We start from the raw sequence: 21,682 nt of genomic DNA on the forward strand, positions 1-21,682 counted from the left end.
GCAGTGGTTAGCATTGTCGCCTCACAGCAAGAGGGATCCTAGTTCCAACCCAGGGTGGGGGGGTTCGAACCCAGGGTGGGGGAGCCCTTCTGGGCAGAGTTTGCATGCTCTGACCGTGTCAGCGTGGGTTTTCTCCGGGTACTCTGGCTTCCTCCCACAGTCCACAGACATGCAGGTTGGGTTAACTGGTGTGGTGGTAAGTGGTAAGTGTGAAAGTGAGCGCGAATGGTTGTCTGTCTCGATGATTCAGCCCTGTGATAGTCTGGTGACCTGTCCAGGGTGTAAATGGTAAATGGACCTGCACTTGTATAGCACCTTTCTAGTCATCCAACCACTTCATCCGAGTCACATTCACCCATTCACACACACATTCATACACTGGTGGCTGAGGCTACCATACAAGGTGCCACCTGCTACTCAACTTTTTAACACACTCACACACTGATGGAAACATCATCGGGAGCAATTTGGGGTTCAGTATCTTGCTCAAGGATACTTCGACATGTACGCTGGAGGAGCCGGGGATAGAACTCCCGATCTTCCGATTGGTGGACGCCCCCCACCCAATGTCAGCTGGGATAGACTCCAGCCCCCCCGCAAACCGAACAGGATAAGCAGTTACAGAAAATGAGTGAATGAATGCGAGTTAACTACAGTATGGACAATCATGCGATTAATTGCTATTGAATATTTTAAATGATTGACAGCCCTATTTAAAACACACTGAATAAATATTTTGTACTATATTTGTCATCACTTCTCAAACTCTTCTCAATTTCTGAAATATCTCCAGAAAACAGTATGTTGACAACCTCCTGAAATGAATATTCTGTGTACATGATCAACGCGATACTTTGCAATATGCCTTAGAAATCTAATCTTAACATTATTTCACTAATTTTGATCTTACAGTCACATTCAGATCATGACTTTGAAAAAAATCCCTTTTGCTTCCCCTTTGCCTCATGTTCCACCACGCTTGTTTTAAAAAGGGGGCGTGGCTCTACTGCAGTCCATTTAAGATGATGTGGAACACTGTGATTGGCTTATAGACATCCCATCAAATAAGTGTGTGCATTTTGGTGGAGTCAGATGAGAGTAATCATAGATCTAGACATCCTAGAAAAGTTATCTATTGGAATGGATGGAGGATCTGAACGGGTTTAAGTCTACATTCATCTCCAAAGAGATGAAATATATCATGTAGGCCCAAACCATCCATAAAGTCAACATAACTTAAGGCTAACAGTTATATTAACGTACCTTTTTCAAGGCAATCGGTTACATTTTGTCTTGTGTTTTGATATTTAACTCATTAACTGGTCAGTCAGGTAAAAGCTATATACATGTATCATCTAGTGTGTTGACTATGACACACACTATGCATGTAGGTAAGTATTTGTACAAGAGTTAAAGCAAACTGCTCTATGGTCACTCTTTTAGTGTGAATCATTGCCACGCATCAATGTGAAAATCTACCATGATAGTAGGTCACAACATTTGGTTATATAACCACTCTTAATGTTCTGCTCTGAAAATCATCATATCATCGGATATGGAAATAAAAGATATGAGAGGATGTATCAAGATCCTGAGGCATCACACGCATCGGGGGCTAAATAATGAGGAGGAAACTGGATCAGCCGTCAGGGTCGTCAGGGTTGGACCCTCATTCCCGTCTCATCTCACGGCTGCTCAGCTGCTCCTGTCATCCATATTTGCAGCCTCAGTGGACAATTTCCTCAGCCGCGGGCCCTCTCAGTGCTCACAACAACACATAGATCAAGTGAATTAATTCTGCTTTTGTGGCAGCGCGCTGGAGATCTAGGTCACGCAGTCATGGCTCTGGTTTTTTTTTTTTGTGTGGCCACCTAAAGTCATGTCAACATCCTCCTATCCTCCTGCACAATCTGACCTTGACATTGTGTCTGTGTGTGTCTGTGAGCCTGCTCCTGTGTGTGCAGGCGCGTGTGCCAACACAGACGTGTGAGAATGTGTGTGTCTACATGTGTGTGAGTGGTTTATCCAGGTAGCATAGGTATGATGAGATGTGCTATGAAAAAGAATGAGCCGCTGTCTATACATAGGGCTTGCCTGCGGCTATGTGTGCATGAAACAGAGGAGGATAGAGAGCACAGGAGTGGATGTGGGAGGGTGAGCAGAGTGTGAGAGGCAGAGGGAGGATGACAGAGAAGGGAGTAGGGTGGGAGGGAGAGGAGAGGAGAGAAGGAGGGAGGGTGCAGCGAGGGGACTGTGTGACGCAAGCTGATCAGCTCTGCTCGCCGCTGATTGGCCGCCGCGGCTGCCAGTCAGAGGAGCTGGGAGTCAGGCACTGCTAGGAGAGCAGATTATGAAGCGGAGCTCAACCAGCGGCAGTCTCCTTTCATTGTCTCAATGGCTGCACACGCATTCCTCCTCTGCTCCCTCGCCTTGCTGTCCGCTCTCAGCCGGCCTGGGCTCTCCTTCAATGAAGAAGAGTTGCAGCCAGGACTCACCTATGACGAAGTGCCTGAAATCCTGGACAGAAGGTAAATCCATCCTCTGTGGCTGTGAACAGAGGAGGGGTGTAGGGGAGGAGGGGGGGGAGGGGTATGGGGAGATGCATGCGGGGATGTTGGGATGCTGATGTGTTCTCTTGGGGTCTTTCTTTCTTTCCCCTCGCCTCCCTTCCCCTCTCCCCAAGCTCACCTTGGGTGTATCACAAATGGTGAATGCAGGCAGTGGCGGTGTATCACACAGAGAGCTGCGAGGCTTTGTTTGTCTCAGTCTTGGGGACTGCATCAGACGCTGCTCATCGATCACGGATGGGGCTGTTGTCTCTGTACAGTAGTGTTGGTCTGGCAGCAGAAGGGAGCTAAATAAGGCTGGGGCAGTGGGCCTGCAGGAGAGAGGAAAGGAGAGAGGAGAGATGAGGGGGAGCAGCACGGAGGGAAGGTAAACAAGGATGGGACAGGGAGGAGAGGAGAGGATGCATCAGGGATGGTCTGTTGGGGTCTGTTTACTGATGCAGTCATTGAGAGAGAGAGAGGGAGAGAGGGAGAGGGGGGGGGGGGGGAGAGGAGAAGGGAATTCTAGCCGGCCATGTCTGCATAATGCACATGCAGTCCTGCAGGTCAAATCTGGATAAAATATTCAGAGCTCCAACCTGGGGGCACTCACAACAGTGTCACAGGGACGGGACTGAGTTGGAAGCCAGGGCCTTTGCTCGCACCAGTCCCTGCCTGCTTATAGAGACATCAGAGCAATAATACTGTTCCAAAACCATGTAAGGCTCTTGAAACTATGCCACGCATCACGGCTCACACAATCCTCTATAGCGCAAATGCTCCAAAGCCATAATATGCTGCAGCTTCTGACACAGTGCTCTTTAATCATTGTTCATGACTTGCCTTGTTGCTGCACTTCCAGGACAGCAATACACTTCGGAGGACGAAAGATTATCACTGTCACGCTTTCATTTACTGCACAAACAATCTTATCTGTACACATGTTTGCCAGTGTAGGGCACAGATAACTTGGATTTAGAATTCAATATACAAAGTCTCAGGGGAATGCTCTCAATGCAGCTAAATCTGGTGTTTGTGAAACCCTGACAGATCCCTATCTTAACTTTTCACCGCAGTCTCCCCGACGGAGAGCGGCTACGTTAATTTCTCCTGGGGTTTCGAGCCTATTCCCCGGATCAAACTTTGCACGTAACTCTGCGACGTAACAGTTGCAGTCCCCGGTCACGGCTCCGTTCTCGGCTCTGACACACTCTAAGATGCTGTTATATAAGAGCAGCCTTTCATTTCAGAGGCCTTGTAGGGTGCATAACATGGGTTGGAAATGCAGGAGGAAGAGAACGGTGAGTTAGAAACCTCCGCTGCTAATCGACATGTGGCTGCGGGGACATAATGAAGACAAAATGTTCAGTAAGCCTGATTTCCTGTGGTAACTGGCGTGCAGTATTATGACAAATACGGAGCTTTAGAAAGTTATTAAAAATACTAGCCACAGATGACCCACTGTGTGGTTATGTCCACCTTCACAACCCTATTCATCCTCATCCAAATACTTTCTAGGAAACTATTGGAAGCACAATTTAGAAATAGTGAGGTCTTTCCAGGAGGCTTTTTCCTGTTTAAAACAAATGTTGACACAGTTTTCTATAATTTTAATAACCTCTATGGCAGCAATACTTAAAATAAATAACATAAAATAAAATAAATAAATAATCCCAGCATAAAACATTTTGGTTGAAAATGATCCAAATATGAGTACAGATTAGGCGTCCAAAGACTAAGTTGCAATTTTGAAAATGACCTCTTCACTCATCCAGACCGGGTCTAATCAGGCAAAGATAGAGAATGAGAGCAAAACTACTGCCAAGATTATATTTTGCAGCTTGAGTTTGCAAATTAAAAAAAAATTGTTGACGCTGTTACAAGCTTTTTTACTGCTCCGAAGAGAGCAGACGGGAAAAAAAAGGGATACCACACAAAGCTGGTCACAAATGTCATAACGAGCAGCGTGACCGTGTTTGTTATTGATATAAAAACGCTTTATACATGCAAATCACATGTTTTAATTACAATAAAATCCCCATTCAATTACCAATGAAAACCAGCGTTTAGTTAACCTGGCCCAGTGCATTTCTCAAACAATTACCCGAGTCAATTAGATATGACCCAATTTCTCGAGCCTGCTACAACACACTCAAATTACATTATATCATTCACACTATCAAATGAAAACTGGCCACGGAAGCATTTACAAAGACTGAATGGGGTCAGCACAGTTAGACCAGCACAAGAACTGCATCTTTCCACAGCGGCTCATTCTCATGCTGCAGAAAAATCATGAAAATATGGAAATAAAAACACTTGTAGGAGTATAGTGTATAGTTGTAAACTACAGGTAACAGCTAGGACATCTTAATGGCATCATCCTGATTAAATAAAGGATAAATAAACGAAATAAAAACCAAGTAAAGGCCAAACTGCACTGCAATACTCACTCTTGCATTCATATTTGTTCCTGTTTGCAGCATAAATAGTAAGACAGAGCCAAATTCACGCTCTATGGAGTATTTTGTTTGCAGTTTTAAAGGTTAATCCGTCACAGTTTAGAGTCAACATGAGTTTAAAATCTTAAAACTGTTAAACACTGACAACCCATCCAAATATAGACACAGATTAGAGGTCAAAGTGTTGGATTTTCAGTGGAGGATTGATCAGTGATCCTTTTCAAGGAAAGATTAAAGAGTTAAAAAGCTAATTTTAACATTATTCACATATTATTTACAGAGAAAAGGTCAAGTCAAAAGCAAATAATCATAAGTAGAAATATGTTTGCGGTTCCCAGTTTGACTGAAGTCACGATGTTAGACTTGTCGCACCAGAGCTGCGGCGTTTGATCTCGGAGGCACAGGAAGAGTTAGACCAATCTAGCACTTGACCCGAGGTCAAATTTGAAGCTGCAATCAAAGCTACACTGAAATGGCAACAGGGCTGTGAGCTGCATTTTAGCAAACTCCTGAGGCTTAATCTGCACTAATAAATCTATTAATAGGCCGGCACCTGCACAGTGTGGGATTAAGACGTGTTTACCTGCTGTCTCAGGGACACAATGGTTTACCTCAACCGCTGAGTGCTTTTTCATGAATGAAATTAGGATATATTTGACAAATACCCCCAAAACAATAGTGTCTCTGAGATTAACATTACTTTGCTGAGGTAGTTCACCCTGTACAGTGTGAAATACTATCATAGCTGGGTTTGAAATTTCATGTAGGCATAATATAAGGAAACATGAGTACAAGAACACGTCACTGTAGTCTGATACACTATTGATATACACAATGACAACGGTTCTAGGCTGAGAAACCTAAATCTAACGGCTAAAGGTCCACATTCAATAACTAGATGTGCTCTTCTAATATTATTCATGAACATAGTACTTTACAATGAGCTAAATGATCCACACGGAAAATTCCTAACAACTGTATTCAACGCAACTAACAACTAGCTATTACTCCCCGCTGTAGTAGGATGAGGCTTGGATGGGCTGATCCTGGTTTACAGAGAGTGCAGTGGCTCAGCACTCTGTGGTAGCAGAGGCGATGAGGATTTGTTTACAAGTTTGGGGAGCAGGCACCACACCTTCTCTCTGCTCAGCAGCACACAGCAGAGGCACAGATGAGGGATGATAATCAGCTATCCATCTACGGGCTTGAATAAGGACGTCCAGTGAATATACTGTATCGATCCAGATACCATCAGTAGCATAAATGATTCCCATTGTTGTTAATATTTAAAAGCCGGACACTTACTTATCTAAAAATAACTGTAATCATAACAGACTAAGTGTATTCAATCTTGCAGTGGTAATCTGGACATAAGTTTGGTGCAGGTGCATGTATATGTGTACTTGTGTGCACACATATTTAGGGATATATGCAGAGGGAGCGAGGTGAGCCAAGGAGTGGCTCTGGCATGGCTTTGATTATATAAAGGGCCTGTTCAGCACCCAGGCACCGTGTGACAGGCTGAGCCAATGACGGGGCCGCAGCAGTCCTGGGTTGCTGACCTCGCGAAACTGGCACAGGAACAAACGGCTGGGCTTTAGTTAGCACTCACGCTCGCACAGACTCCTCTGGCTCCTTTCAGCCAGCTGAGGCCTAGGTGCAGAGGAAGGAGTGCTTATTCACTTGTGTTTGGGATGGGCCGGGTTGAGGAAGGGGGGGCGGGTGCATATGCAGCTTGTTTACAATGACACAAACAGTTGTTAATCCCCGACGGTAGCTGCACAGTGTTTACATGGAGTCATTAATATGTGAATCAGATGTACAAATTGTCTGGGGGGATTTTAAACTTTATGTTTTATAAGGTTTCACGTATCAGCACAGGTGATAAGCGAGCAGCGTCCAAGTACCTATCATGCTACTGAGGTTTCAGTCCCAGCTGCCAAAGGCATAGTGCTTTTGGCAGCTCTTTCATACACAAACATGCCTACCCAGCATTCACCTGGGCAAATGTAAATATTTGGATTTGTCATATACGTTAAACTGTCATATTGTTACTCACGAAATAGTAGATGCACATTACATACAAGCAAGTTCATAGGAATGTATACAAGGAAGTGTCACACACACACACACACACACACACACACACACACACACACACACACACACACACACACACACCCATCCAAGGGAGCATCTAATTTAGACAACCATGATACACAATATAAGCTGAAGAGCTCGCATTAAGGAAATGACAGCATCGCACCTCCATGCTGATGACATGCTCACTCATATTCTACAGACATCATTGTGCATCCATTATCTGTTCAACTGGACTGACGCTTCAACTTGATTTATTGAGAAAAAAAGCCCACCCAGTTACTACAGCTGTGAGATAGGTGACCTGAAACAAAGTCAAAATCAATGCTGTACATGTTGCATAGCATGAGCTTGTCTTACTGCAGAATTCGATCCTCGTGTGCATGAAACCATCTGTTTTCTCGTACACGCTCTGCTCTGCTCATTCAGTTCAGAACATTGAATATTTTATGGAGAAAATATCAGCAAGCTTTTTCAATATTCACACATTACAAAAAAAGGATTATCATGAATATCATATTGATATACTTACAGAAATCCAGTGTAGCAAATTCAACGACTAGCTTATAGGTCCAACAAATATGTCTAATAAAGAAGGAAAGTACAATTTCTGGGGGATACTAGTTACAAAAATTTAACCAAGTGACAAAGGAATACATCACCCACAAAATTATAATTTGTGTTTCATTTATTCATCTCGTTTTATGTTGAATTTCTGAAGACAACTTTGTTTTTCTCATATGTCTCTACAGTGAACGAAGAATCCAAAAACTGAGAAAATTCTTGATGGATTTGAGAAAAAGGGGGCCCTGTTTAATAACAGCAAAACTATATCAAAACATCTGTTTATAAACTCGTACAGTATAATCCAAGTGTCATTTATAGAGTCATATGCTCAGTACTTCCCAAACCTTACTATTTAAAACACTTATGCATAGGAGTTGTGCACCTGGGCAAGTGTGTGCGTTTGAACTCTGCTTGTGCATTCCATTGAGCAGAGTTCAAACGCACATACTTGCCCAGGTGCACCACCCATGTGGAAGTGTTTTAAGTGAAAATGGATGTTTTGATACAGATTGCTGTTAATAAACGTGGTCCCCTATGATTTCAATTCATAAAAAAACATGTCTTCGTTTTTTTGGATTCTCCGTTCATTGTGGAGGCATGTGAGAAAAGCAAAGTTTTCTACATAACATAGGGTGAGTAACTGATATACAAATGATTATTTTGTAGGTGAGGTATTCATTTCAACTGCTCCATTCACACTAAGATCCATTTCAGGATAATGGCCATGGTCACGGTTCACTACGGCTGTACAGTAAGTCACAATTTCTGAAGTCAGTTCAGATGTAGGGCCATCAATTAGCACTTGAACTGTCCAGAATGTCGTAGGCTCTGACATCATGCCTTAAGCTCTTCATCTTGTTCAGGGCCTGTGTCTCTCCACATTTGGGCTCCAGTGGACCTGGCCTGTGCTTACTGCTAATCCTAATCCATCTGGCACTACTACACAATATTGCCCAGGTGGAAACTGCACCAGACGGGTAGATAACTGCTCCAGACTGCTGGAACTGATATGTCTGGCAATCTACCCTAAATCTGTAACTTCCAGCACTATCAGACACGCTAATACCTTTTCATCTGTTAGCTGCTGCCCAAGTTTTCTCACCTTGTGTTTATCTAATTGCACTACACTGTCCTGGACCAATGGGTAAAACTTAAAAAATGTCAGACTTGACTAGAGGGATGCATAATCTCTTCAATCTAAAAAATGTAGACAGCTGCATTTGAGATATTGTGCATGGCATCCATGGATGAATGAGCCAACAATATGGCCCTTGAGCCAATCATTGAAAATGTCATAGTGACGTGAAAAGATCCATCATTCCCTTGAATCTGGCCAAAATCCAGTCAAACAGTTGGAGATTTTGAGCATGAGAGGCAAGTAAATGTCGCCTTCCTTCACATAAAAAACTATAGCTTAACGAGAATGTCATTTTCCTGCCAGTACCAACAATAAAGCATGATAATGTTACACAATGAAAATAAATATAACGCCTCCCTTATGACTCACACGACTTTGGCTTGTGAAAGTAACATGTAATGTAGTACAAACAAAGGTTTCTGGTTAATTTTGAGCAGTTGAATCAATCTTTTCTCAGTCTTCTTATGAAAAAATGTTGGTTGGATCACTTAAGTACAATATATGGGGCAGCTCCAGCACAGTCTGGTTCAGATAAACAAAGTGTGAACAGCCCTTGACAACATTAGTCACAGCTATTGCGTGGCTTTTGTGTGTTTATTAAAAATTCAGGTCATCCTCAGTCTATCTTGTGTATCTCCTAAAAAGGCCTCCCTACGAGATCACAGCGTTGCTATTCAACTACAGATAACAAAGATAATATCAATCACAGTTGAAGGTCTTCACAGACAATGCTTTTGTTGTGCTGCAATTCACAAAACGATCTGGAATACTCATGACCAAAGCTGATAAACAAAGAGACTGAACTAATGCCAAGTGACGTGACACAAAAGGCACACGCTAGTTGTCATGCCCACTCCCACAGGTTTTAGGATTTACCTTTTACAAGTCCATTATAACTGGCTATAGTGTGGTGATTAGCAAGCCAGCCCAGATGATCACTAAGGACAAGCTAGGGCGGACCATGCAGCCAGAGCGCTGGGTTGACCATCACAACAAGCAAAACTGGCCATGTCAGCGCCGCTCTGTAAGCCCATTGCTGGCGTATTACGTCTTTGATTAGACAGTTAAAAGGATCAGGATTAACTTCAAGAAGTCCAAGGCTATACAGGGTTTAGTAGACTGAGAGGAGGCCAGCTCGGGCAAACACGTGAAGGAAAAGGAAGTGGTTTGTCCTCTGTCCTTTGTGCACTATGTAGGTCAGTCCAACATCTAAGATTGGTCATTTAGTAAAAGCAACACACCGTACAAAGACAACTTCCCTGCAATATAAACATCAAGCATACCTATTTTCTTTGTAGACTGGTTGTACAATTCTGTGGGCAAAGTATTGTGAGTTTATACTGAGTTCTCTGCAGCTGTGTACTGTGTGGTCCAATGCGAAAAAAAAAGGCCATAGCCCTGGAGTCAACACTGACACCCACCGCCAATAGAAAATTTAAAAATGTGAAAATGTATCTCCTATCATATTATATCATATTATATTATATTACTTATTGTACAGCTACAGTATAACCTATACTATATCATATAGAGAAATATAACGTGATAATGACAATGGGTCATGTTCTGCTAGGCTACGGCAACACTAATTGGACAAACAACAAGCAAAACTGCAGTATACCATAATACTACAACCCCTAGTTGTAATAATGGCAGCTTGTTAAGGTTATTTATGATTATGATTAAATTTGGTAATGATTATTTTGGACAATGGAGCATGGTTGCCTGTTGCTGATTAGCGGGTTTTTAAAAAAAATATTTTTCATTTCTTTTTTTTCTTTTTTTTTTACTATTTAATTTTAATTTTAATTAATTAATTTTATTTAGCTATTTTTTAATCAATATATTGGGGGATGGGGTTAGCATTTTTGAATTTATAATATTATATGCGTATTATAAGTACTGCTTTGCTTTGTGGATCATATGTTTGCAAAATATCTGATATATATAATCTGTATAAAGGTGGGATTAATCATTAAAATGTGTGTTATATGTTTAGAAAATTCTTAGAGGTGATTTTTTGTCAAATAGACTAGCCTGCAAAGCTGTTTTTTGTCCCTGTGTTTGCTGCAGCTGCATCAGTAGACACTGAACTCTCCTGCTCAAGGGAAAATGCTAAATAAGCACCCTGTACATTATGTATCATTATTAAAAATAAAATTAAAAAAAAAGGAAAAGAAAAACCTTCAACATCTGCCTGCATCCTGTGATCCCGAGACCTTATTATGTCTTCTCTCTTTTCCACAGCAAAGAGAACCCCAAACAAGCAACAAGAGTCACATCAAGTAAGTAACAAATCTGGTGTGACACAAGGCCTGATTCAATCAAAGCTTTTGACGCTGATGTGTTGGATAGATCATCCTGACAAATGCATTTCGTCCTTAATGCTGGAGACATCTTTGCTGCATTGTAACACAAACAGATTTTGAAGTGTGGCTTGTGTGCGATCCATACACCTCAGTGGCAATTCAGATGTGTTATATTTAGGGCTCTTTGACATAAAAAGGCAGAAAGAAACGATGGAGACATCCCTTCAAATTATGTGATTGCAAATCATATGTTGCTGGAACAAGATGAACACTATTTGTAAGCACTGAACAATACTACCGTAACTGTGAAATAAACTGCTGATGAGTCACTGTGATGACGCAAAGCAACTGGAAATAGACAGAAGCCCGAGCACCGAGGTGTACGCAGGATCTCTCTGTGCTTATTTGTGTGTGTGTGTCTGTGGCGTGTGTGAAATCGGCTGAACTTTTATGATTATGTTGCAATCTGCATTGCAGCATTGCAATCAGCTTAATGTGTGTACTGATATAATCTTTCACGGTGCAGTAATGTGTCTACGTGTTTCCAGGTCAAGATGGTGGGTACGGCTTAGAAAGTGAAGAGGTTATTTTGACGCCTGAAGATGAAAACCCACTCAGGAGAATACTGCAGGTACACACTCTTCATCCTCTCTCTTCTCCCCTCACTATCGCCACCATCGGCCCTCTATGTTATCTGTGCATAAAAAAACGCACACACAGACACACTGGGATGCACTCAGACAAAACAGAGCACTCTCGCTCTGCCACAGTGCTTGACCTTGGATATGGGAATACTGTATTCACCAGAGGTAAAACATTCTCACCACCCACACACACACACACACACACACACACACACACACACACGACCACTCAGACTGAAAATACATGGAAACCATACGCTGTGTCAGCTGATACATGCAGGCACTATGTAGATAAACCAAGTCTAAGCTACGGTATCCAGTATTATAGCTCTTAATTGTTTGGGAAATTGTCATCTCAGTTACCATACCTCACATTTCCAATCATGATTCAAATACCTAACATTTATCAAACAAACAACAAAAAATAATCCCTTCATAGCCACTGTGACTGCCACTTTTTTCATGTCTTGTAAAATAGTGCTGGATTAGCCCAAATGCCCTCCAATGAGATGTGGCCTTTGAGCAAAGAGATTAAAAAGCTAGAAGGAGCAGTTTCTATCTGTACACTGCAGAAATGGCTACCACTCTATGTGCACATTTTTCTATGGAGAAGACAACACTGCTTCATCCTCATTTAGGATTCAGTGGTGGTGGACACACTTGAATGACAAGCTTAAAGGGATAACTTACCCTAAAATCAAAAATACACATTTTTCCCCTTGCCTCTGGTGCAATTTATCAATCTAGATTGTTTTGATCTGAGTTGCCAAGTGTTGGAGATATTGGCTGGAGAAATGTCTGCTTTTTCTCGAATATAATGGAACTAGATGGTGCTCGGCTTCTGATGCTCAAATTCCAAAATATACAATCTAGATCTATAAACAATCTAGACTGATAAATAGAACTACAAGTAAGAGGAAAAATATGTATTTTTGATTTTGGGGTGAACTGTCCCTTTATATTGTATTTCAGTAAAAGGGAGGTTCAGCAGGTACCAAACAAGCTTGTTTTGGATCAGTTGTACAGAATAAATTAAGCACTGCTAGGTGCTATTATACACAAAGTGTCGCACTGACACATGTTGTAGAAGAACAATCTGTCTGAATGGGTGCAAATAATAAGGAATGGGATAACTTGAGTGTATTGACTCTATTGTTATGTACCTGTTCAGTGGTTGGATCTACATTTCTGGGCTGAATTCCTACTAATTTTGCCACCTCTGTCAGTTTACGACTGGTCTTTCAAACATTTTCTCCATTTAAGGTCAACTTCCTGGTGATAAACTTAGAAATGATTGATTCAGGTGCTGGATATAAGTGCACAAACACACCATTTGTTTTGGTCTTTGTGATGTTCTTATTCAAGGACAAAAAGGATCAGCAAAATCTTTAGGGCAAGCACCTTTTGTGGGCCACATCCAACCCCCAAAGTGGGGCACACCTTATGTCTCTGAATAAAATCTGGTTGCCCTCCAGAGGACAAGTCAAAGAATGCAAAACTGATGCTACCCATTATTTAGTTGCCAGTTTACTGCAGTTTCCTCACTTCTCCTGTGCTTATTTCCTCTCTTTATATGTTTGCAGCCTTTTAACTGGCATCAGCCAGGCATGTCTCACAGTAAGAGGAAGCTGCTCCAGTCTCTGATGGGGCCTTATGGCCCGCTGAGCGTGTCTTACAATGGGAAGACCTGCATTCTGTTCAAGGCAAAGCGCCTGGCAATCCGCTATAGGAACCATACCTTCATTGACCTGACGGAGAGGGTCTTCAACACCAACTCACCTGTGGACACTAAAGGCTCCATTTGCACCAAGGAAAAAGCCACGTAAGTCAACGTTGACATGGTCAAAGTACAGCTTGTGCTTGAGGCATTTACTACTACAGTTACTAGTTACTAGTAAGAGTACTTTGTCTTAGCAATATACCTCAAGTACCAAAAATAAAAGTACTCATTATGCAGAATGGTCCATTTCAGAATCATATATATTATATTATTGGATTAGAATTATTGATGCATTTATGTGTTTATCATTTTAATGTTGCAGCAGGTAAAGGTGGAGGTTATTTTAATTACTTTTTATACTGCTGGGCATTTAATCTATAATGTTATATCAGAATCTATTACTTGATTTTAATATTTTATATTAATAATCCCTATATGCAAAGTAACTAGTATCTAACACTTTAAAATAAAGTGTTGTAAAAAGAACAACAGCTTCCTCTACTCAAGTACAGCACAATTACTTGAGTAAATGTATTTAGTTACATTCCACCACTGAATGGACACATATGGTGTGCTAGTCAAATGTAACAAAAGATCACTTTGTTAGACATGGAAATAGAAATAGAGTATCTCATATCTAATGTGAGCGTACTGTATTGCGACAACAATGACAGTCAGTTGAGAATTTCTCTGAGTAACTGTGTGAAATCAGATGTTTTAATATCTGTGGTTTTGTTTTACCGCAGGCTTTCATTAAGGTTTGGTGATGTGGAGGACTTGCGAGGTCTAGTAATTAGGTAAAATGCACATGCTTACTTCAAATATTTTCACTGACTAACATCTTAAAAATAGACATCTATCTAAAATGTTTCATTTATCAAATAACTGGTATTACTATTATTATTAGGTATTACTGTAGCACACACAGCATATATAAGTGCAAAAGTATGGACTATACGTGAACCCAACTGCATTGTCTCTTCCGCCAGGCTTCAAATGTCAAACACGTTTTATGAGGCAGCTGGTCAAAACTGGTTCACACTAGATAGTGTTCACATCCACTACAACTGGACCCAGGAGGCCACGTTCAACGCCAGCGAGGTCTACGCTCCGGCCACTTCATCCTACCATTGCCAGCACGTCAGCAGCCTTCACAAATATGACACCCTGCTAGTGCCCAGCTCCCACACTGACACATCTGCTAACTGGCACATCACTTTCACTGATTTCCAGGTACACTATTGCACAATGGCAGAGCCTTTGTTGTGTAACTCTTCTCGTAATGTCTGCACAATCACTGTTATATCATAGTCTTTCCCCCTTTTTTCGTATGTGTGCATGTGTCTGTATAGTTGCCAGCCATTTCCTTTTGTGTTCTGCCTGTCTGGCTGTCAGTCAGTCAGATAGTCTGTTTACCGTCTGTTTGGCAGTCTGTCAATCTGTCTATACACTGTCTGTTTAGCCATCTGCTAGGCTGTCTCAACCTGTCCATCTGCCCAGTGTCGCTGTGCCTGGTAAGCCCAGTAAGAGCCAGTTGTCCTCTTTAGTTTAGTCTAATCTCATCTTTCCGCCTTCTCTCTGCGCTCTTCCAGATCCAGGCCTTCAATGTGCAGTCTGACAAGTTTGCGTCGGCCAGTGACTGTGCCACTTTCCTGACACCAGCCATCCTGATGGGTTTGGTGACATCTTTGATCCTGCTCCTCGTCTTAGCCTACGCCCTGCACATGGTGGTACACCTCAAGCACATCGACCGCTATGAGGAGCACAAAGCCACCGTCTACTTTCCCCGTAGTCCAGAAGCCGAGTTGCCAGACAAGAACAGTCTGTGAAGGAAAAAAAGAAGATCTGGAGAGCGACAGGGGGACAGAGGGAGAGAGAAAGCTGAGAAAGCAAGGCCGAGGGGCGTGCAAGTGAATACAAGAGTGAAAAAGTATCCCCCACAGAATATTTGTTCAACAAAATGACAACTTTGCCTGTTCATATGAAAATCTTGTACGTCTTAACTACTTTAAGTAAATGCAGACCGTGGTCGGATACTTTTTCTTCTTCTCTCATTGACCTGCATCTTGGCATCCAGATTTTGAATAAGGCCTTTGGATGTTCAAGGTTCTCCCTCACAGATGGTTCATGATCCTGATGTCAAAGGTCAAGGACAGTCCTGGGGCCCTGAAGGGCAACAGCATATACAGGCCATTACCCCAGTCAGCCATTAAAACCACAAAAGACTAGCAGCTGTAGCTAATACAGCTAACATCAGATGCTCCTGACTATACATATGTATTACATGGCTCACAAGTGTCATATTACAAGCTTCCATAACACACATTGTCTTTCCAGCTTTCATTACAGTGTACTTTGTCTAATACCGCTGCAAGAAATATATACTTCAAACAGCCAGTTTTATAGCTGAAATAGCCGTATTAGCTGCATGCCATAAAAGGCTGGTCAATCTGGGCTAGCACAGTGTTTCCTAATAATAAGGATTACAAAGAGTCTTGCATGAGTTGCAGCTTAAAATAATCAAACATGGCACAAAGAAGAAGGAGCTTGAAAAGCTTTTGAGTGTAAGCAAAGGCAAATATCGGGAACCACTGGTCTAGCATCTGGCTGGAGTGAATGGACCAGCACTACCAGCCCTTCAGCGCCTCTGGAGCCTCTCACCCCACCCCTGAACAAGACTGCTGCTTGGGACTTAACTGTGAAAAGGCCTTTTACAGACCAGCCAGACAAAGGGGGGTTCTACAAACTAGCACAACATTGGTTAGTTGCGAAAGCACTAACGACAAACTATCAAAGACTATACAAGGAACTATGCTGCACAAGACTGCCCGTCTGAGGGCATGGCAGGAAAGCGGGTCTTGCGATGACTTGACTCTCTGAGGGTCAAGCGTTTGGACAAGGGAGGCCGAGGGCCCTCCATCCACACCACTGGATTTGACTGCCAAAGTGAAGCTACAAAGGAGTTGCCATGAAACACGGAGGGAGACGGAGTGAGACAATGTGAAAATGAAAGCTTATCGTTACAGCTATGTACAAAGCAAAAACACATACATGTACAGAAGCGTCACTCTGCGGAGGTCTTTTTTTATATACAATGTAATCATGAAATACTATTAGGTACAGGATGACTATGCTAATCCTCATAACCAAAAGGATATACAAAGCTGTAGATACATTAAGATCTCTATACGATCATAGCTGTTTACTATCTTCAAATATTGCACAACTAATAAAAATAGGTACAAGTAAGACATTGTGCTATGAGGATTGGTCAAAGTATCAATGCATATGATTTTTTCTACAAAGTATTAACATATTACACTGTTTGTCTATTTGTTTTAAGCTGGGCCAGACAATGTAAGGTCCAGTTTCATCTAACTGTAAATTACAGTACAAATTCCTACCATAGAAGGACGATACTATGGAATGCCGTCCACCCACCTGGACTTATAGATGCCATTATTATGCCAGAAGCCACACTAGCAGCAGTAACAGCATCAGTAAGTCATTACTACTGATAAAAACACTCAGCATGACAGTAAATAGATATCTTAACATTCGATATGGCAGTTCTGTCAATCTGTAGCAGTGTGAAATGTGTTCTTTGGTCATAAATGTATCCTACAAACTATGAAATGAGCGGAGGCAGTTCGTCCAAGGACCAACTGATGTAGATTGAACAATAAATGATATTCAGAGGAAAAGGCGTGCTGTGTTTATATGTATTATGTTGCATTGCATACAGGAGCATGCTAATCACATATTTTACTGAGGCTTCTTTTGGTAATTATAATCAAATCATATTTTGATCATGTCGTTAATTGTTACTTAACCCACAGCGTTCCAACCCAGTGTCCAGCTCCTCTGCCAGCTCTGTCTCCCCTCCTGAGCGCCATCTGCTCTCTCCTCTCACTTCTCTTTGACCTAAAATGTCAGTACAGTTTACCTGGCGGCACCTGTCCAATCCGACACTTGCATGCATACTTCATAGGCAATCATAGCCATATAATGATTTGCAATCTAAAAACGTGGCCACAATGTCATCTCTCCTCTGCGGATCCTCAGATGTTCTAGACCCTACACAGCTTCACCTATCCATAGTTTTATTTGTACATAGGATTATCAAGGAATGCATTCAGGTAAAATGCATTAATGCTTTATTTTTTCACTTAAAAATAGTACAGATGATGCAGTGAATCAATGTCAGCTACAATAGTCCAGAATTAGAATCCATTGTAGACAATAAGACACCAAGGGAACTGGGAAAGGTTTTGGGAATTGGGAAAGCATGGCAGAAAAGTTGGACGATCTTTTTCAATGAAAAGTTAGGCTACATTAATGAATTCATGACTGAACTGATAATTTGATTTGAGCATTCAAATAACAAACATGACTGTCCCATTTTACCTGAACATGTCAACAAAGTGGGGTAGGGGTCCTCGATGTGTTTGAAGGTCAAAAGTTTCTAAGGTATTTTACTTGGCAACATTATTTTCTTTAGAGAAATATAGCAGAGACACGTAGAAAGTTCTAGAAGTAGCAATTGAGGTTGTCTTCAAGATTTTTGGTGGTTTTCTTGTCATCCTCATAAAAGTGTCCCACCTTACCTGACTTCACCTGACATATAGGTATTTGCACAATGGATTTTCAAGGAGTTCAGACTAGAATAGGTACTCATTTTACTCAACTGCAATGTCATACAGGATGTTCCACTGTTTAAAAGTTGGCACTGTCTAACTACTGATTATTTCAACTCTGCAGGTAGGCCTAGGTGACACTTAAGCCACCACACTGTTGATCATCAAATATCATTCTCAGCTGGGAAGTTCGGATTTGTTTCGACGGTGTCAAAGTCATGAGTCGACATGAGAGGACATGCTTATGTACTACAGCGACATCTAGTGGCCACAAGTGGTCATAGCAACTCGCATTTGACCGTGACACAGTACCTTTGAGGAAGTAGTAACGCGTTTTAGTAACGTGATTACCTTTTGGGTAAGGGTTAGAGTAAAGTACAGAGTTACAATTCGAAATTAAGAATTAATTTAGTCAGTTACTTATTCAAGTAGGCTCCGTGATTTCAACAGTTAAGTTAGTTTGCTGACTTACCAGGAGCTAAATTCAGGGTTGATATGACTTCTTCTTCTCCCAATGTTCAGGGAACCGGACCGGAAGTGGGCGGAAACAACAAAAAAGACGAAGCATACCTACAGGTAACCTCAGAGCTGTCTTCTGTCCGTGTTTTGTCCTCTTAGCTGTTGGTATGAACCACTTGAGCTCTGTGGAAAGTGTTATGGGCGGCTTCACAGTGAGAACAGGATACAGGTGCTAGCTTGCTAACTCTGTACTTCAGTCCCCTGTAAAGCCATGACGTCTCAACTATGCTAATCACTTGGAAAATGTTTTTTGGGGGAGTTCAAGGCCTATCTTAAACCTCTATCTCATTTCCGTGAATTCACAATGATATAATATTTCCTAAACAGACTGCTTATTAACCTCAAGCCAATCTTAGCCCCAACATTAACCCCAACACGTCACGGGGTATGTGATGTTTTGAATATCCAGCTAATTTCATGGATAGTTAGATGACAGATTGTGTCCAGTGGCTTGAATGTAAGGCCAGAAGAAGGCTTGTGGGGTTTACATTGTGAAAAGTGCTCTGATGGTGTACCATGGGAAGTTTTGGTCATATGTTGGTACTTCAGATAGTCAGTGGGTCACCAAAAATATCACAATTAATACCTGATGGTCAGTACTGCATTTGATGTCAATTTTGTCTCTGTACAGTAGTTGTTGACACACGGTGGACCAAAGCACTGCACAGATACACAGCCAGCCAACAAATTGTCCTTAGGCCCAATGAACAAACAATGAGACCATGCAGAACAGAAGTACAAATCACAAAGCTTTTAACTATGTCAGATATGAATTTTTGACTTTTTAAATGTAGAACCTCAGAATTGAAATGTAGACGACATACTGTCTTTGTTAGTAAAACAGATGCCTGCTGGAGTGCACTATAAAATGAATCTTTGTGTTTTGTTGCCAGATTGTACACTTCCCAAAAAGCAAACACAAATGAATTCTCTAGAGCCATGGTTCCCAACTGGTGGGCCTCAGTCCAAAAGTGGGTTGTGCGTCCATTCTGAATGGACCGCAAGTTACTCACGAATGTGTCAAGTTTGTAAAAATCACACTTTGTTTTGAAGTACAGTAAATTTCTGGCATAGAGCTTTTGTTTGAAAGTGCTATTTCCTGCTGTAGAGTGAGCGACTACTAACGGACAGCTGTTCAACAGAGACAGCAATCTAGGTCAACAATATGACCAAACATAAGTATGATGCTGAATATTATAAGCTGTGTGGACCTTGAACGAGTGACTAAGGAGAAATCTGGACCCCATGGCTGGATCAGTTGGCAACCACTGCTCTAAAGTAACTTATTTCATGATGATCATAGCTAATTTTGGCTATTAAAATTATGCTGATGTACTGTAGCAAACTGTCATCGTATGCTGCTCACTGAATAGAGTGGTACAGATTTAGGAGGGTTGCAATGGTTTGTGACTAATGATGGAGCATGTAATTTTTAATACGTCCACTAGAGGTCAGGATAGCTATGCATTCAGTAATATGTGCTGCAATTAACAACTGCATTCTGTATTACAAGGCATTTGTAAAATATACATTGCTCACAGGTGGTCAAATAAGGTGATATTTGCCTTATTGAAGAGAATATTTTATTATAAATATTTTAAATATTATGAATACTTTATTATTTATAAAACTAAATTATTTTTCTTTTTGTTTGTTGTAATTTATTTAGATTTTATTTCCTGGCACATGACACATTTTGTAAAACGTTTTCATCAATTGCCTAATGAGTATTTTATGGGTCTAAAATGCTTTAATACATAAGCTCTACACAAACAGTAGGACCTGCTGTATATAAAGATTGTGTGAAAGATTATTGTCAAAGGTTTGTTCACCCTTAAAAGTCCCAGTCCTTAATTTTTTGACCATATAGATTGAGCTAAATTCTCAAAAATAACTGAAGAATTTGATTTAATGATGAAAAATTATTATTAAGGTTTTTTTCTCATCCAGACATAGTTAAAAATCAAGGCTTTTTGCTTCAGATACTTGTATTTGTGCCTCACATTTATACTTTGAAAGTGTAACTTTATATAACATGCTCTAGATGTCAGTGTTTGCTTGTGTCACAGTTGCTTTTGGCCACCTCTGGATATGTTGCACTCCAAATAAATGAATTATAATACATTAAGATCTGCACCCAGTGTGACCAATTCTGAAAGCCAAAGTAAAGACGGCATCAAATGGTTTTTATTTGCCGCAGAGATGATCAGCACCAACTTGTAACTCGTGACTAAAACTCCATATCTAATTGAACATAAGTAGTTTGCGACATGACAGTGCAAAAGCTTGATATTAAATTGAACACAATAATTCAAGGAGGAATCAGATTCATCAGCTTTGATTCAACAGCAGAGGCAAAGATTTTCTGTGCTGACAGTGAAGCTGGGGACTTTTATTTGACCAAACTTCCCTCAGTGATGCAAAATTTTCCTCCTTCTCTGAGACACAAACAGAAGAGTCATGTTTAGTGTTTGTTGTTTAATCTCTCCCTGTGCAGAACTCCACAGCGAGGATCCTCAGAGTACTCCAAGCTGGGGATTCGGACTTTGTGGCCGCAGCCTGTGCAGAGACAGATAGGCCTGCCTGTTTTATATGTAAAGCTGCCAGCCAGAAAGCACAGGGCCCGCAGGGTACTCCGCACAACTCCTTTGTTGCAGCCAAACTGTGACGGGGTCCCACTGTCTAAGCTGCTTTGCATTCTGGGAGCACAAGAGATGGGAAGGATACTAAGGATGGTAGGTGGGTAAAGTTGGACCTTTTTTAGGAATCGGTGTTCACATGCTTTTTATGCAGTTGGTTTGCGCCTAGATGGCAGCATCCTGGTTAAAATGATACTGGCAGAAGTCTACGCTCTCCGGCTTCCTCTTTTATTCTTCAACCTTTTCAGTTCCTCCATTTCTCTTTTTTTTCATCCCTTGTTTGGTGTGTCCACTGTGGTAAATAGTTAGAGATAATATTGCTCAGCCCTTCAGTGCCAGGGATTATTCTGCACTGTCAATCATTGATTTGGCCCAATGGGGCGCTTTGATGTGCGTTAGGA

General features: G+C 41.4%; 1 protein-coding gene across 1 annotated transcript; it reads left to right on the plus strand.

Annotated features, from left to right (window-relative positions):
- The first annotated feature begins 2,317 nt into the window (after positions 1–2,317).
- On the plus strand, positions 2,318–17,184 carry atp6ap1lb (ATPase H+ transporting accessory protein 1 like b). Its single transcript, XM_050066271.1, has 7 exons — positions 2,318–2,528; positions 11,061–11,098; positions 11,671–11,753; positions 13,350–13,588; positions 14,233–14,283; positions 14,476–14,719; positions 15,079–17,184. The coding sequence occupies exons 1-7, from the start codon at positions 2,395–2,397 to the stop codon at positions 15,313–15,315; spliced, it is 1,026 nt and encodes a 341-aa protein (XP_049922228.1). The 5' UTR covers positions 2,318–2,394; the 3' UTR covers positions 15,316–17,184.
- Positions 17,185–21,682: the final 4,498 nt, after the last annotated feature.

Source organism: Epinephelus moara, chromosome 16, assembly GCF_006386435.1.
Source record: "Epinephelus moara isolate mb chromosome 16, YSFRI_EMoa_1.0, whole genome shotgun sequence".
Classification (NCBI taxonomy): domain Eukaryota; kingdom Metazoa; phylum Chordata; class Actinopteri; order Perciformes; family Serranidae; genus Epinephelus; species Epinephelus moara.

Bases quoted from the DNA above. Each gene is read 5' to 3' on its own strand.
- atp6ap1lb (XM_050066271.1), top strand. From the start codon at position 2,395: ATGGCTGCACACGCATTCCTCCTCTGCTCCCTCGCCTTGCTGTCCGCT. The intron at 11,754-13,349 runs GTACACACTCTT...ATATGTTTGCAG, and splicing joins CACTCAGGAGAATACTGCAG to CCTTTTAACTGGCATCAGCC. The intron at 14,720-15,078 runs GTACACTATTGC...GCGCTCTTCCAG, and splicing joins TCACTTTCACTGATTTCCAG to ATCCAGGCCTTCAATGTGCA.